General features: G+C 37.4%; 1 protein-coding gene across 1 annotated transcript; it reads left to right on the forward strand.

The window, feature by feature from the left end:
* The first annotated feature begins 859 nt into the window (after nucleotides 1–859).
* On the forward strand, nucleotides 860–4,779 carry LOC103696586 (IQ domain-containing protein IQM2-like). The gene is made up of 10 exons (XM_017840475.3): nucleotides 860–931; nucleotides 1,751–2,309; nucleotides 2,417–2,531; nucleotides 2,638–2,703; nucleotides 2,791–2,879; nucleotides 2,996–3,086; nucleotides 3,178–3,324; nucleotides 3,408–3,500; nucleotides 3,588–3,689; nucleotides 3,851–4,779. The coding sequence occupies exons 2-10, from the start codon at nucleotides 1,843–1,845 to the stop codon at nucleotides 4,616–4,618; spliced, it is 1,938 nt and encodes a 645-aa protein (XP_017695964.1). The 5' UTR covers nucleotides 860–931; nucleotides 1,751–1,842; the 3' UTR covers nucleotides 4,619–4,779.
* The last annotated feature ends 12,039 nt before the right edge of the window (nucleotides 4,780–16,818 follow it).

A 16,818-nucleotide genomic window follows, 5' to 3' on the forward strand; every position in this document is an offset into this window, starting at 1 on the left:
CTTTTAATATTTTTTGAGTAAAAATAAGTTTTTTTTTTTTTTGGTCAAGGTGGACGATTTATACTGATCTAGTATGGATACATCCAAAAAAATTAAAAGACAACACATCATGGAGAGCTCTGAGCAACTTCCTCTCTTCAACCTACAAAGCCTCTTCTGAGTAGTCTGCTATGAAGGAGGCCACTCAATTCACGGCCCTGTTTGTCTTTTTAAAAACATGCATGGCTAAAAATGCCATCTCATTGCCTGCCATAGCGCGAATGTTCCGGAGTAGAGGATGGAACCATCCGCGCCAAGTAAAAGTAAGCTTAGAAAGTCAACTTTACACTAAGATAAATCCAACAGCCAACATTTTATATATTTTCTTCCATCACTGGAAAGACCAGTTCATCTTCACCCATGTATAGGTAGTCAAATACCATCAGACTAAAAAAGAACCCATGTTATGCAACATTCACTTCATCCATTATTCGTTCATTTTTTTCGTTTTTGTTTTTGTATATGTTCTATTTTTCCGCTCTTCTTTTCTTCAGGAATCCGTGTGAGGGAAACTGGAAACTGTATCCATGGAGGGACTCCGAAGAACACGTGTTTGGAAACTAGGAATTGCTGCACGTCCTCTAGTCGTCCCCACCCTCCTATTTAAACGGACCATCCCAGTTCAGCCAAAACACCCCTTCCCCTCTATATCCTTATTTTAGATAGCTGGAAAAACCACCCTGTTCTTTCTCTGGTCCCGGACCTTTCATGCCATCACCAACCAACCAACCTCCCCTCCTCTCCTCTTCTTCCCCCATGCATCCTCTCTTCTCTTAGGCCCCTCCTCCTCCTCCTGCTCCTCCTCTCACTGTGGCTAAGCCTCTTTCTTTCTCTCTCTCTCTCTCTCTCTGTGCCTGCTTCTGAGGTGATCCTGCAGGCAACGGAGGCAAAGGTGTGGTGTTTGAGATCTTTGTTTTTGGAATTCGAAACTTTGCTTTTTTGATCTTTTCTGTTCCTCTATTTTATTTTTAATTAGAACATGCTTTAAGTTGGACTATGCGTGGGCATTAGGTGGCTTTTATTATTCTACAATTGTGAAATGGGTAATCTTCTGTGTCCTCTTTCCTGTTGAGTTTGAATAAACATTAGGGAGATTGGGTTTTGTTTTGGGTGCTGAGATTGTTTGTCCCACGGATTCTCTGGGTTTGGTTGACTCTTATTTATGTGATTCATAGCAAAAAATGGAAATTATTGCATGTAATTGTTTTGTCAAATGAGGATTACTTAGTTTTAAATGGAAATGGGTCTTGTTTTATCTTTAATCTTCTATTTAGCAGCAGAAGAAGATTAGGACGGGCTTATTGGTTTCTTCTAACTTTAATTTAGATTTCTCCTTGGTCTTCATAAATGGGGCAAAAGAAAATGATGATTAAATGCCGTCTTATGGTTCAAAGGCAACATTTATTTGAGCATTGACGATTTTTCTTTCTTTATTCTCTTCTTTCTTGGTTTTTACTGAATCTTTTTTTTGGCTGACTGGATTGAGCTTGGGACTCTCAGGAAATATCATCAGGTTTTCTGTATATGTGGCTCAGTTGATACTTTCCTTCATTTGCTAAATCTGTTTTCTCTTAATGTGACAAATTTAAATGTTAGAATATGTTGGTTGCCCTTGTTCTCGGATTTGGTGTTTCTTCCATTATATTGACTCAGTATATTTTTCAAAATGGATCTCCATAGAATTCTAATTGTCTCGACCTTGTCTTTACAGGAGAAGATCTGTAACATTGTTGCTCTTCTGGAAACCTGTTCATTTTCCTGCCATTCTGATAAAGAAGGTGAAACAAATCATTTTGCTCCAACATGGGGATACCATTTTCATGCCCCGGAGCCGATTACGCTGCTTTGGATGAATCGTTTGAAGCTCTCTTCATGAGATCTCTCAGTTTAGCCGACAATGTGAGATCAACCTTGCGATCAGTCAGCTTCAATGGCCGAGACTCCCAGCCCACCATCCTCAAAACTTTTGGATCTGGGAAGTTAATTATTGAAGGATCCCTGAGCTTTAATAGAAGGGAAAGGAGGGACACCTTTCACTTGGAAACGAAGTTCTCAATGAAGAGTCCTACCTCTAAGAAAGAAAGTACCACAAGATTAGTGGATTCCAAAAAACCAAGGTTCAATAATTTACAAGAAAAGGCCCCAGAATCACCAGTGATTGTGCCAGACAGGCCAAAACATGAAGCTGCAGTCAAGTTGCAGAAGGTCTACAAAAGCTTTCGGACAAGAAGACAGCTTGCTGATTGTGCTGTTCTCATAGAGCAGCGTTGGTATGGCCTTACCTAGTTAGTCTAATTGCTTAATTTATAGTCTCTTTTCTAATGCTTTTTTTTTTTTCGAAGCTGCAAACATGTTGACTTTCTACTGCTTATTCTAGGTGGAAATTGTTAGATTTTGCATTGCTCAAGCGGAGTTCTGTCTCTTTCTTTGATATTGAGAAACCGGAATCGGCTGTTTCTCGGTGGTCAAGGGCAAGAACCAAGGCAGCTAAGGTACTCTGCAATGAAATGTTATATAATGCATCAATGTTATGGGCCCTTTCAAAGTGATGTTGTATCAGATGTCTTAACTTAAAGCTTTCATTTTCACAAATCACAGGTTGGGAAAGGTTTATCCAAGAATGAGAAAGCTCAGAAACTCGCGTTGCAGCATTGGCTTGAGGCGGTAGGCCTCGTAAAAACCCAAATTTTTCTTGTCTATTCATTAAATTGGCATGTGTTACTTATGAAATTGTTTCTGCTCTATTAACAGATCGACCCTCGGCATCGCTATGGACACAATCTCCACTTCTATTATGATTGTTGGCTCCACTGCGAGAGCAGGCAACCTTTCTTCTACTGGTAGGGTTGTGAAGTATTCTCTTAAGATCACTCATAGTCAAGTGCTAAATGCAAATGATGGGATCAAAAGTTACCTTGTTTGCGTTAAAATAAAAGCCTCTCTTTGAAATAATCAGGCTGGATGTGGGTGATGGGAAGGAGGTCAGTCTTAAAGAACATTGCCCTCGATCAAAGCTTCAACAACAATGCATCAAATATCTTGGCCCAGTAAGATTCTATCATTAACAAACTCTATTAAAATAAGCAGTTTTTAGGACTAGTTCAACTTAGATCTGAGTTATATTCTGTCATCCTGCAGAAAGAAAGGGAGGCCTATGAAGTAATAATTGAGGATGGAAAGTTCGTCTACAGGAAAAGTAGGCAAATCCTAGACACATCTGAGGGTACCAAAGATGCCAAGTGGATATTTGTTTTAAGTACATCAAAGAGTTTATATGTTGGTCAGGTAAATCTAGATGTCTCAGAAAACTATATACCAGTATCTTTTGTTATGTTGACTAGCCTGATGCAATTCATTTGCCATTGCAGAAGCAAAAAGGTACATTTCAGCACTCAAGTTTTCTTGCTGGAGGAGCTACGTCTGCTGCTGGGAGATTAGTTGTAGAAAAAGGAACACTGAAGGTAGAAGATTGATCAGTAGAATAATTTGCATTATTTATAAAGAATCTTCATTTGATGTGGTTTGCTGATCTTATATTGTCCTGACAGGCTGTGTGGCCTCATAGCGGGCATTACCGCCCGACGGAAGAGAACTTCCAGGAATTCATGAATTATCTCAAGGAAAACAAAGTGGATCTTACCGATGTTAATGTAAGCACGTTACTAGTATGGATATATATGATCTTGAAACCTTCAACCGCTAGTGATGAATTGAAAGATTCTTTAAGTTAACAGTAGCAATAAGTCATTTTGTTGATATTAGAAACCTATTTTTAATTTGAATTATTTTTTCTAATTCCATTATTATACAGTTAAGTCCAACTGAGGGAGATGATGAGTTCCTGAATAGACTTAGAAGCAACCGCTCCCTAAAGCTGGCTGCCAACCCTGAATCTGCAGCACAGTCATCGCATGGCTCTGATGGAACAGCAAGGAAAGCTGTGGTAACAGAGAGTGCCAATTCGTCCAAGACATTCGGAGGATGGAGTGCTATAAGTTACCTTGCTGAATTCAAACTTGGGGCAGACATATTAGCAAAAAAATCACTGATTTTTGATCTGTACCACAAGCTCCAGAAGCAGATAATCTTCAGGGACCCAGAAGATAGTGACGAAGAATCTGATGAGGAAATAAACTGCACCGCAGATCAGAAGCGGTCCGTTTCAGATGGAGATGATCAAGCAGTTGAAGATTCATCAGCTTCTGAACAACAGTACATGTTCCGCAAACAAAATCTATTTGCAGAGGAGCAAGAGGAGGATGAAGATGCATCTGTACCACAGGAATTGATTCTTCGGAGGATTAACTCAAAGAAAGGAATGAAGTCATATCAATTGGGAAAGCAGTTATCCTGCAAGTGGACCACAGGGGCTGGCCCTAGGATTGGGTGGGTGAGGGACTATCCCTCGGAGCTTCAGTTCCGTGCTTTAGAACAAGTTAACTTATCTCCGAGAGAAGCTGCGCCTTCAAGATTTGCTTTTCCCCGGAATATTACATGTCAAAGCCCCAGATTGCCAGAAGCATCATCACCAAAGGAGGAGTCGCAGCAACAACCACAGAAACCTGTCAGTGATAGATAAAGGAGAAGAAATTCTTTGAATTATTGAAATTTGTATGTATAAAGATGAGAATATTCAATTCATTCGTTTTGTAGATCTCGTAGGGGAATATGTTGTTTCTTAATTAATATGTTGAAAGGCCAATTTAAGCTGATAAATTGAAATACTCTCCCTTGGTTAAATTTTAGTTTGTTGTCTGGATTTACCCATCAAAAAGGGAAGGGGGTAGGGGGAGAGATCATCCAGATTCAAGCTTCAACCAGGAGAATTCACTATCACCAAAGTTGGACTCATGCGATGCAGGTGAGAGCTAGTTTAAATGACTCAGAGAGAGGGTCATGACACTGAGAAGAGGTGGTTTATTTGAAATATGAAAAATGGCATCGAGCACTAATGGTGAGAATGTCTTAAGTTTACGAGAATGTCTGAGTCCACATCTATTCTAGAGGGTTAACTTAGGATACTAGTTTAAGTCCACATCGATTTAGGACACTTGTTATATATTGGCCTAACTTGATGATTGCAGGGCTATTAATTCAAGTCCAAATTAATTTACTCTATTATATATATCCCTTATAACCCCAAGGGAAGAGAGTAATTGAGTGTTCTAGAGATTGGGTGTATTAGGGAACTCTGTAATCTCCATTTTCTTTTTTATAGTGAAGCTTTTACATTATCTCTACTTGTGGACATAGGTTAATATGCTAAACTATAAATATCATGTGCTATTCTTCTTCCCTTATCTTCTCTTTTTCTTGTTTTGTTAATAGGCTGAACCATAAATGGTATCGGAGCTTTGGTTTTTTTTATTGGAGTTTCACCATGACGACTGCAAAATCTGAAATTGAGAAGTTCAATGGCACAAATGATTTCGGCATTTGGCAGATTAAGATACGAGCTCTTTTGGTGCAACAAGAGCGATGAAAGGTAAGGAGAAGTTACCGAAGAACATGTCCGATCGAGACAAAGAGGAGCTATTGGCAAAGACATACAGTATAATTCAATTGTGTTTGGTAGACGAGAAGCTCAGAGAAGTCATTGAAGAGAAGACAACAGCTAAACTATGTATTCTCCAATGATGCAACCTAAAAGAGGGGGGGGGGGGTGTGAATTGGATTTTTATAAATTTATAATTATGTGCAATGGAAAAACCAACTTTCAAAGTATTTGCGTAGTGAATGATAATATGTATATGCAAATATAGACTTAAAGTGATGAATGTAAGATGAGAAAAATGCAACATAAAATTTTTATAATGGTTTGGTGACAAACTCAGCACCTACATCCACTTTTCAAAACATTCTTTTTGAAAATTTTACTATAATCTATTCTGAAACCCCATGATTGTTTTATCCAGACTCACAATCAAACCTAGTTGATTTTTTCTGAAAATTAACCAAAAACTATCCCAATCAAGGCCTTCTCTAAGCTTGATTATAAGGTATGGATGAACATTTTCCCTACGTTTCGAACCCTTTGAAACTTGTTACAACATGAAAATGTAAAGATACAATCAATGCAAACAAAGCTCCTTGATGAGTAAATTAGATGTCCTTGATGCACGTGTGGGAAGCACTGAAGGCTCTTCTTGGATCATTGGAAGCTTCAATTCAGTGGTCTAATGCTCTCAAGAGGGGTAGATGTGATCTTGAATGCTCTCTTGAATCTCACTTAATGGCATTTTTTTTTGGTTTTCCCTTCTTTTATCTTATTTTTTCTTGTGTCTCAATTTGTTCTCAATGTATTTATATCTCCAAAAATAGTTAGAATACTATTTATAGCAATTGGAGAGGCAAAAATAGCTGTTGTTAGTGAGAAAATCCATTTTGGTCTCACAGAAAGATTAGTCGTTTGAAGTATTAAATTTAGAGAGGTCGACTCGAGTTGTTTAGGAGTCGATCTTTAGGAGTCGACTTTTTTTCTTCTTGGGTCGGCTCAAAAAATTGCTGATTTTTACTATATTTTATCTTTCATCTGAGATTATTCTGAGGTTGACTCAGCTAATCTTGGGATTGACTCATGCTCCGCGCGGGTTGACTCTTGGGCTGCTTAGGTTGACTCGTAGAAAGGCTATTTTTTAGTGTGTTCTATCTTTCATCTAAGATTATTCTAGGATCGACTCAGTTGAACCAGGCGTCTGTTAAAAGTATGCCCTAGAAGCCAATGTGGCTGACGCATATTTGTAATTTGAAGCATAAATTTGTAATTTGACTCTTGTTGATTAATAAGATTGGGTAATTTATTATTCATTCATATTTGTATGTGTCCATGAATCGTCCAAAAAATTAATAAGATGATGACACATATTCTCAAGGAGTTGGAAATTTGAGGCATGTGTCATTAGGGATTAATTTCTAAATGCTCCTGATCGATGGATCCATCACAAAGGATGGGATCGATCTGCTGAGATTAGTGCACAGATCACTTAGTCAGATGGATGAGTCTTGAGTCCATAATGTAGAGACATTGGAGTGATTGTGCAAGTACTTGTTACAGAGCAAGTGTACTGAGCGTGACCAAAGAAAGTAGTCACATGGATGTCTATCCACTCATCAGTGACTACTTATGCTGCAGTTATATGACTGGTCCTTTGACCTGCGATGCCTCAGCTAATCACTGTGAGATTGCTGTATTTTGACGAGCATGTAAACTTGGGCCCTAGCCATTTGGGTCCTTGTGGTGCGGATTGGCTGCAGTAGGTTCATTTTGGAATAGGGTTGCATCTAGATGGGATCTATCGACCTTGATAGATTAGGAGTGATCCTATATGATTTATGAGACTAAATTCGATAAATTTCTGGCTAAGTGTTTTGAAAAAAGAGTTTTCCATATCTCAAACCAAAAGTCGAATAAATTTGACATATGATGGGTTTGACGAGTTATCCATAATCTCCGTCTTGTCGGGATCTATGATAGAGGGACTGTATCATACGCTAACTGCACCTAGAGATTCAGACATTCTATTCTGCTGAGTTGCCACCACATACTACTAGGTGTCACTAGTAGATTGTGAGACTCGAAGGCATTCACTTGGTGATCAGTGAACCCTAAGTGTAGAACTGAAATTGTTTCAGTCCACTGAAAGAAGTTTCAGTGATATTAAGATAGGGATCTCAATATGTCTCACTACCAGACAGAATAGAACCTACGGGATCACACACATAAAGGATTTGATTAGTCAGACTATCGTAATTGTGACTCAGAATCATAATTAATGTCAATTATCAATATGATTGGTGATTGAATTAACCCACTAAGTGTTAGTGAGTTAATGGAAGAAGAATTAAGTGGAATTGATTCCAATTGGATTATAATTGGGCTGATTTAATAAGCCAAATCAAATTAGGTTTGACCCAAATTGAGTTAGGCTCATGATTGGTTTAACCCTGATTAGATCACGGTATATTCTTGGAATATGCCTTAAGTCGTGTTCATACTATGCGGATTTTAAAGTGCACATGGCATCGTAGGATGAAAATGCATAAAGTCGTGTTCACACCTAAAGTCCGCATGGCATCATAGGATGCATGGCGCCTCATCTAATTCTCTTAATGTGATTAGGAGTTAGCCTAATTAAGAGACAAGTCCTAATGTGATTAGGACTAAACCATGGCGCCATGAAAGAGGTCCAAGCCTAACGTGATTGGGCTCCAATCTCTTGATCTAAGGACACATGTCATGCATTGATTTGAGGCGCCACCTAAGAAGATTCTAATCCACTTGATCATGGCGCCATGGATACTTGGCATTAATCCAACGGCAAAGGTAGAGTTTATATCTTGTCATGATAAGCCTTGAAAAAATCCTAAGCCACTAATTATAAAAGTTATGCATGGGAGGCGTGTGAGAGCAATTGAAAGGCTTCTCTTCTTCTCCACGCCTCCTCCCTCTCCCTCTCCTTCTCTTCTCCCACGACAGCAAGGAGCAAGTCTTCTTCCTCTTCCCAGGCGGCATTAGAAGCGTGAGAAGAGAACCAAGGAGAGGAGCCCACATGCTAAGGAAAGAAGAGTTCTTTCCTTCCATGCCCAAAGCCATCTTAATTCCTCCCTTCTCCACGGTAGCAAGAGGCCTTCTTCATCCTCTTCCTCCACGGTAGCAAGGCAAGAAAGTCCATGGTGCAAAGCTTCCTCCTTCGTCCTCCTCCATCACGAGCAAGGTTGAAGAAGAAAGAGTTCTTCTTCAAGGAGGTATATTGCTGATCTTCTTCTAATCTTTATTGATAGTCATGAGAGGTCACTACAAGGAGCTAGCGCTCCGGTAAGATCTGATCTCAGATAGTTAAGTCATCGTATGGATACCTGTAGAGGTTGGATGCTTGTGCGGCTCCAACAGGAACCTCCTAAGATCATCAAGCTGCGGTGTTTTTCCACCCGCACAAAGTTTGAAGATGAGATCTTCAAATCTTTATTTCTGATTTTTGTTTCAGTTTTTATGATATTTAATCAACCTCCTTTAGATCCTAATCTCCTCTTCCTCATGAGTTCAAAGGTCTTCTGGATTTGGATCCAGAAAATTTTTGAACTCTATGATCTGTAGCACGTTTATACGATGAACGACATCCCGTGCGCGATTCCGCTACGATCGTCGCATCGCACGGGGCGTAACTCAACAGGGTCAACTCATGTTACTCTAGAGTTGACTCCTGAAACCCTTCAAAATAAAAGCCTTATGTCTAAGCCTATGGGCATTCAGGAGCTGCCTCCTCATAACTTGGGGTCGACTCCTCTACCTCAAAACTTCAAAAATACTTATCAAATACTTTTCAACTTAAACATTTTAAGTTGATTTCTTTCCCATATAGTTAGGTCATTTTGAGATTATTTTTTGCTCTTGTATGCATCCTTAAGCACTCGAAAAATACATAATAGTAAACTTATACTAAAATATTTTGTATCATCAAAATCAAATCTTTTGGGTTAACAATCTTTTCTTTTTTGATGATGATAAAACCTCCGAGTACCTAGAATAAGTGTGTCCTAGGATAAAAGTAACCAATGTGTTCACTATTAAAAAAACTGATTTACCAACTTGATATCCAAAGAAGTCCATTTTCTTGATACCACATATTTATTTTCAATATCAGCAACTTAGTTTCAATGTCCAATCGATTTGAAGGTTCATTTGAGTCCATTTAAGTCTATTTTCTTCCTTGATTGTTCTTGATTATAATTAAGCTTTTTATGATTATGTTTGATGAGAGCACAAAAGTGTGATCTACATACCACTTAAATTTGTATTATTGCTAACAAGATAACGATAATATCGCTGAATTAATATTATATTTTTGTTGGGTGCAAGTGATCCTAAATCAAAGCTAAAATGCACATCAACAGGACTAAGTTCAACCACATGGAACAACTATCAGCCTGCGGCCAAGCCACAGCCAGCGGGGAGATAAGTCAATGGCCAGCAGCACACAGCAAGGGCCTAGATTCATCGGCCGAGAGGATCCAAATGTGTTTCAACTTTACAAATCCTGTGACTCCTCACAAGGATTGCCCTGGCCAAGGTTTTGCTAAATTGAATACAAGAGCATTATCTCCTGTCACTAGAAGGGGTCAATTCCATCTTGACTCGCACACCGACTTTGCAAGTATTTGACCGTACCCAGTAACCTTTCGTCACTGAATTAGAAACTCAGATAGTCCGGTACCAAAGTACAGTGAGTTGCTTGCTGGTCACCGTGGTGATTTTAGGTTGGAGGGATACATATCCATATCGACTCGAAACATCTCTAGACAGCAGAGCGCTCCGGAACTGGTCACGTTTCGTGAAATGTACTCCTACGCTTCACCTGGTATGGCATATCAATGTCTCTACACTCCTTGGTTAAGAGGATAACCAATGATATGGCACAGAACGACCTATTCTTGGTAATGCTATTGTCCTAGTAATAACATATTGTTTGGTCACGAACAGGTTTAGGAACTCATAGACAAATCCTCCTTTATCTTTTAAAAGAGTCCTAAGGACTTCATCACATCACAAGAGTTTAAGAAGATGTACAAAATATATGTGATGAATAATGCCAAATAATCTTTTATTAATTCATTAATTCATATACAATTCAATTATCAACAGACTAACGATTGACTTTTAGGACACAATTCTTAACAACTCCCACTTGGACTAATGCCAATCGGTACAGTATCGTATACCCATCTTCGACTTGTAATCGTTGAACTCTTTGATGCCGAGGACTTTAGTAAATAGGTCGGTCAGATTTTTCTTTTCATCGATCTTCTGAAGATCTATATCACCTCGTTCTACTATCTCTCGATCAAGATGATAACGTCGCAGAATGTGCTTGGCCCGCTGATGTGTTTTTGGTTCCTTCGCTTAAGCAATGGCTCCAGTGTTATCACAGAGTAGTGGAACTGGACCATCAATAGAAGATGTCACTCCAAGCTCGGTTATAAACTTTCTGTCAACCCTAAAGGATGAATTTTGATGATTACAAAATACTTGAGATAATATTGTGTACTAATGATTGTTGGCTTAATTGTGAAGTTTTATAAGTCAAGAAAACTTCAGAAGAAATGATGCACTGCAAAATCATTATTTCTTTACAAACACTTTATTGGATATGTTCTAAAAGGAAAATGATGTTAATCCAATCCATGAAGATCAAAGATGAAGTCTAAAATTTTCTATTTGAAAAACTTGACTCGACCTCTAAGCAAAAAGGACAAGTTTGAGTTGACTCTGGTACGTTTTCTTCAAGTAGCACAGTCAATGAGTCGACCCCCGCAAAACATGAGTCGACCCATGTGTAGTTCAAATTAAACAGAGAGCTTTTACCGCCTGAGATAAAGTTTGAAGAGTCGACCCTTGTTCCAAATGAGTCGACCCCCGAAATTGAAGAGTCGACCTTTACGTTTGAAGAGTCGACCCTAGTTCAATCTCAGCGTTGGCTAGAAAAATTATTGGATGAGTCGACCCTTGTGTTTAAAGAGGCGACTTCTAAAGAAGATGAGTTGACCCTTAAGGTTAAAGAGTCGACCCTTTGAAGTTACCACAGCAAGAGCCATCTCAATATCTTGAAGTGCCGACCCAGGATAAACATGAGTCGACCCCTGAGTTACATGAGTTGACCCTTGTACTGTTGGGACCATAACGGGAAGCTTGCAACAACTTTTATCTTCTTCTGTAACAGAAAAGATTCTCCTCAGAACGGAAAGAAAGGAATTCAAATCCCTCTGAAGAGCTCGTCTATAAAGTCAAGGGAACCTTAGAGGGGAAACAACAAGGAAAGAAAAAAAAAGATTCTATCAAGAAAGAAAAGTTTCCACGAAAGAAAAGAGAAGAAAAACCTAAACATTTCATCATCCTCACCGGCATTCATCTGAAACTTGCTCCTGTGAGGAAATCAGTCAAAGCTTCTCATTGCATCAAGAAGAGCTGGTGTTCAAGCATTGGGACATTCTTCCACAGCCAACTTCTTTATCGGCTTCAGCTTTTATTTCTATTGATTTATTTTATATTCTCTGAAGCTTTAAGTTTTCTGGTTACAATATTCATTTAGTTGGGTTATTTGCTACTGTAACAGTTTCACTGTCTGAAACTTGTAAAGGCTCTTCCAAACCTTGATTGGAAGTTGCTGAATCAGGAGTATTCAGCAAGAAAAAAAGTTTTTCTAAAAACCAGCTCGATTGTTTGTGAGTCTGAAAAAACAAACGGTGTAAAGTTTTTGGTTGGTTTGTCTGAAAACCAACTAGGTTCTTTGTGAGCCCGAAAAAACAAATAGTGATAGGTTTCGGTTGGTTGCCTGGGAAAACCAACTGGATTTTTGATTGTGAGCCCAGAAAACAATCAGGCTGTAATCTGCTGGGTTATAGTGAAATCTCAAGCTAGGCTTGGGGTGTGGATGTAGGTGCTAGGAGTGCACCGAACCACTATAAATTTTGGTGTTTGTGTGTGGTTTATCTCTCTTTTTCCACTGCATATTTCTAACTGCTTCATTTGTGCAACTTTAACTCCGCTGCTAAATCTACAAGTTACTAAAAGAGAACTGTAACTCATTCACTTCACATTATTATTTTTTAAAAAGACCCAATTCACCCCCCTCTTGGGCTGCACCTCTGAGCAACAAGTGGTATCAGAGCCTGGTACTCACAGAAACTTTTTGATCTAACAATCAAGAGTTAAAGGTCATGGCAACCACCATGGGATCCTCTATTGCCGAAGGGCAATCTACCAACAGACCACCTCTTTTCAATAGTACAAACTTTACTTATTGGAAGGCACATATGCGTATTTTTATTCAAGCATTGACTATGATTTATGGACTGTTATTGTCAATGGACCTCACACACCAACTAAGATTATTAATGGTATCACCTTATTCAAACCTGAAGTTGAATGGGATGACCATGATAAAAGAATGGCTCAGCTGAATACAAAAGCCATGAATGTTCTTTACTATTCTTTAGATGCAAATGAGTTTAATCGTATATCTATTTGCATAACTGCTAAAGAAATCTGGGATAGGCTGGAAGTTACACATGAAGGCACTAACCAGGTCAAAGAATCTAAAATCAGTATGCTAGTGCATAAATATGAATTATTTAAAATGAAAAACAGTGAGTCTATAACCGAAATGTTTACTAGATTCACTGATATTATAAACGACTTGAAAAGTCTTGGTAGATCTTACTCTAACAGTAATCTTGTTCGAAAAATTCTTAAGTCTCTTCCTAGAGCATGGAAAGCAAAGGTCACTGCCATCCAAGAAGCCAAAGATTTCAACTCTCTCCCACTGGAAGAACTGCTAGGTTCCTTAATGACTCATGAGCTTTCAATGAAACAGAACCTTGAGGAGGACGAACCCAAGAAGCGTAGAACTATTGCTCTTAAGTCCACTCTACATGAAGATAAGAGCGAGGATTCTGAATCTGACAACAGTGAGGAAATGGCCCTGATTACAAGAAGGTTCAGAAAATTTTTTAGAAGAAATAGAGAAAACTTCAAGAAAAGGCCTGTAATCAAGGAGGAGCAAAGCAAAGAAAATAATCATAAGAAGCAATATGTTTGCTATGAGTGCAAAAAGCCAAGACACTTCAGAACTGACTGTCCTTTATTAAAAAATGCTCCGAAAAGATTGAAGAAGAAAGCTATGTTGGCTACTTGGAGTGACAGTGATGATTCCAGCTCTGGAGAAGAAGAACAACAACAGAAAACTGCAAATCTGTATCTAATGGCACATGAAAATGAGGTATATTTGAATACTGAATATGATTTCACTTTTGATGAACTTTAGGATGCTTTTACTGAGCTTATGATTGAATATAAAAAACTTAGTTTAAAGAATATGGAGCTGAAGATTAAGAACCAATCATTGAAAAAAGAAAATGCTCTGCTTCTGAATAATGAAAAGGAACTGCATGAAAAAAATCAAAAGTTAGCTAAAGAAGTTGGAAAACTGAAACCTATAGTAGACAAATTCATCCTAAGTTCTGAAAAATTAAATCTATTCTTGAAAGTCAGAAAGTTGTCTATGATAAGGCTGGATTAGGATATAATCCTTGGAGAAAATAGAAATCATTGAAAATCATATTTGTAAAGCCAACTTATGTTCAACCGAAATCTGCAATATTTAAGTTAGACAAACTGAAACAGAAATACACTGCATGCAATCCTATAAGCCAAAATCTTATGAACAATATTTCAATTAAAAAGATGTGGGTTCCAAAGGAAACCATCATTGCTAACATTTAAGGACCCAAGAAAGCTTGGGTACCAAAGATAAAGAATTAAATTTCTATTTTGCAGGTGTGTCTATCATCCTAGGCATCAAACAGAAAATGGTATTTGGATAGTGGGTGCTCTAGACACATGACACGGGATGAATCCTAATTCATGTCCCTCAAAAAGAAAGATGGAGGAATAGTTACCTTTGGGGATAATGGAAAAGGCAAAATCATTGGTATTGGTAACATTCGGATCACTCCAACAACTTTTATTGAAAATATTTTATTAGTAGATGGATTAAAACATAATTTACTAAGCATTAGTCAATTCTGTGATAAAGGATATGTTGTGACTTTTGAATCATCTATGTGCTTAGTTTCTAGTACTAAGCAGTGGTGTAATATTTACTGGACATAGATATGGAAATATGTATTTAGTTGATTTAGATCAAATACTCATGAAAAACATGGATTGTTTGGTAGCTATGAAAACCAAAAATGGTGAGGCTAGCTAGTTATGACATCGAAAATTAGCTCATGCAAGCATGGACTTAATTTCAAAGCTTATTCGAAAAGAATTTGTTTTTGGATTGCCCAAACTGATTTTTGAAAAAGACAAAATTTGCACAGCATGTCAATTAGAAAAACAAACCAGAACTTCTTTCAAATCCAAAAATGTTGTTTCCACAACCAGACCCTTGGAGCTTCTCCATATGGATATGTTTGGACCAACTAGAACTGCAAGCCTAGGTGGAAAATATTATGGCTATATTATTGTAGATGATTTTTCTAGATATACATGGGTCTTATTTTTAACACACAAAAATGAAGCATTTTCAGCATTCACTAAACTGTATAAAAAGATTTCAAATGAACATGGACTGCAAACTATTAAAATCAGAAGTGATCATGGAACAGAATTTAAAAATCATGACTTTGAAAATTCTGCACTGAAAATGGTATTGATCATAACTTTTCTACACCAAGAACACCACAACAAAATGGAGTTGTGGAGAGAAAGAACAGAACTCTAACTGAAATGGCTAGGACAATGCTATGTGAAAGCAATTTGCCTAAATATTTTTGGGCTAAAGCTATAAATACAACTTGTCATGTTCTTCATAGAGTTACTATTAGATCTATTCTAAAGAAAATCCCTTATGAGCTTATGAAAAATAAGAAACCAAATCTTTCATATTTTCATATTTTTGGTTGCAATTATTTTGTTCTAAATAATGGTAAAAACAACTTGAAAAAATTTGATTCTAAATCAGATGAAGCTATTTTTCTTGGATATTCTTCATCAAGCAAAGCATATAGAATATTCAACAAGAGAACTCTAGTTGTAGAAGAATCAATACATGTTATTTTTGATGAATCTAATGATCTTTCTTCAAGAAGGAATGTAGATCTCGATGATGATGCAGGAGAACTCAACAAGCAAATCAAAGAGTTAACCCTAAAGGATGTTTCTGCATCTGAAAATTCAAAACATGATGAAAATCAAGAAGAAGATCAAATGCATAAAGGTAAAACTAGTCTACCAAAAGAATGGAGGTATGCACATAGTTATCCTAGAGACTTAATAATTGGTGATCCTTCACATGGCATTAGGACTAGATCTTCTATTAGAAATGTTTGTAATCATCTTGCATTTGTTTCTCAAATAGAACCGAAATCTTTTGAAGAAGCTGAAAAAGATAACAATTGGTTAATGGCTATGCAAGAAGAACTAAATCAATTTGAAAGAAACAATGTTTGGAATTTAGTTAGAAGGCCTGAAAATAATTCTGTAATTGGAACAAAATGGGTTTTCAGAAATAAATTAAATGAAGATAGCATTGTAATTAGAAACAAAGCTAGATTAGTTGCTAAAGGGTATAATCAAGAAGAAGAAGATCAAATGCATAAAGGTAAAACTAGTCTACCAAAAGAATGGAGGTATGCACATGTCATCCTAGAGACCTAATAATTGGTGATCCTTCACATGGCATTAGGACTAGATCTTCTATTAGAAATGTTTGTAATCACCTTGCATTTGTTTCTCAAATAGAACCGAAATCTTTTGAAGAAGCTGAAAAAGATAACAATTGGTTAATGGCTATGCAAGAAGAACTAAATCAATTTGAATGAAACAATATTTGAAATTTGGTTAGAAGGCTTGAAAATGATTCTGTAATTGGAACAAAATGGATTTTCAGAAATAAATTAAATGAAGATAACATTGTAATTAGAAACAAAGCTAGATTAGTCGCTAAAGGGTATAATCAAGAAGAAGAAATTGATTATAATGAAACTTTTGCACCCATAGTAAGACTTGAAGCTATTAGGCTGTTACTTGCATTTGCATGTTTTATGGACTTTAAATTATTTCAGATGGATGTCAAAAGTGCATTTCTAAATGGTTTCATAACTAAAGAAGTTTTTGTAGAGCAGCCATCCGGCTTTGAAAATCATAAGCTTCCAAATCATGTTTTTAAATTGAACAAAGCACTTTATGGCTTGAAGCAAGCTCCTAGAGCTTGGTATGAT

This window comes from Phoenix dactylifera, unplaced genomic scaffold, assembly GCF_009389715.1.
Source record: "Phoenix dactylifera cultivar Barhee BC4 unplaced genomic scaffold, palm_55x_up_171113_PBpolish2nd_filt_p 000051F, whole genome shotgun sequence".
In the NCBI taxonomy this organism is placed as follows: Eukaryota; Viridiplantae; Streptophyta; class Magnoliopsida; order Arecales; family Arecaceae; genus Phoenix; species Phoenix dactylifera.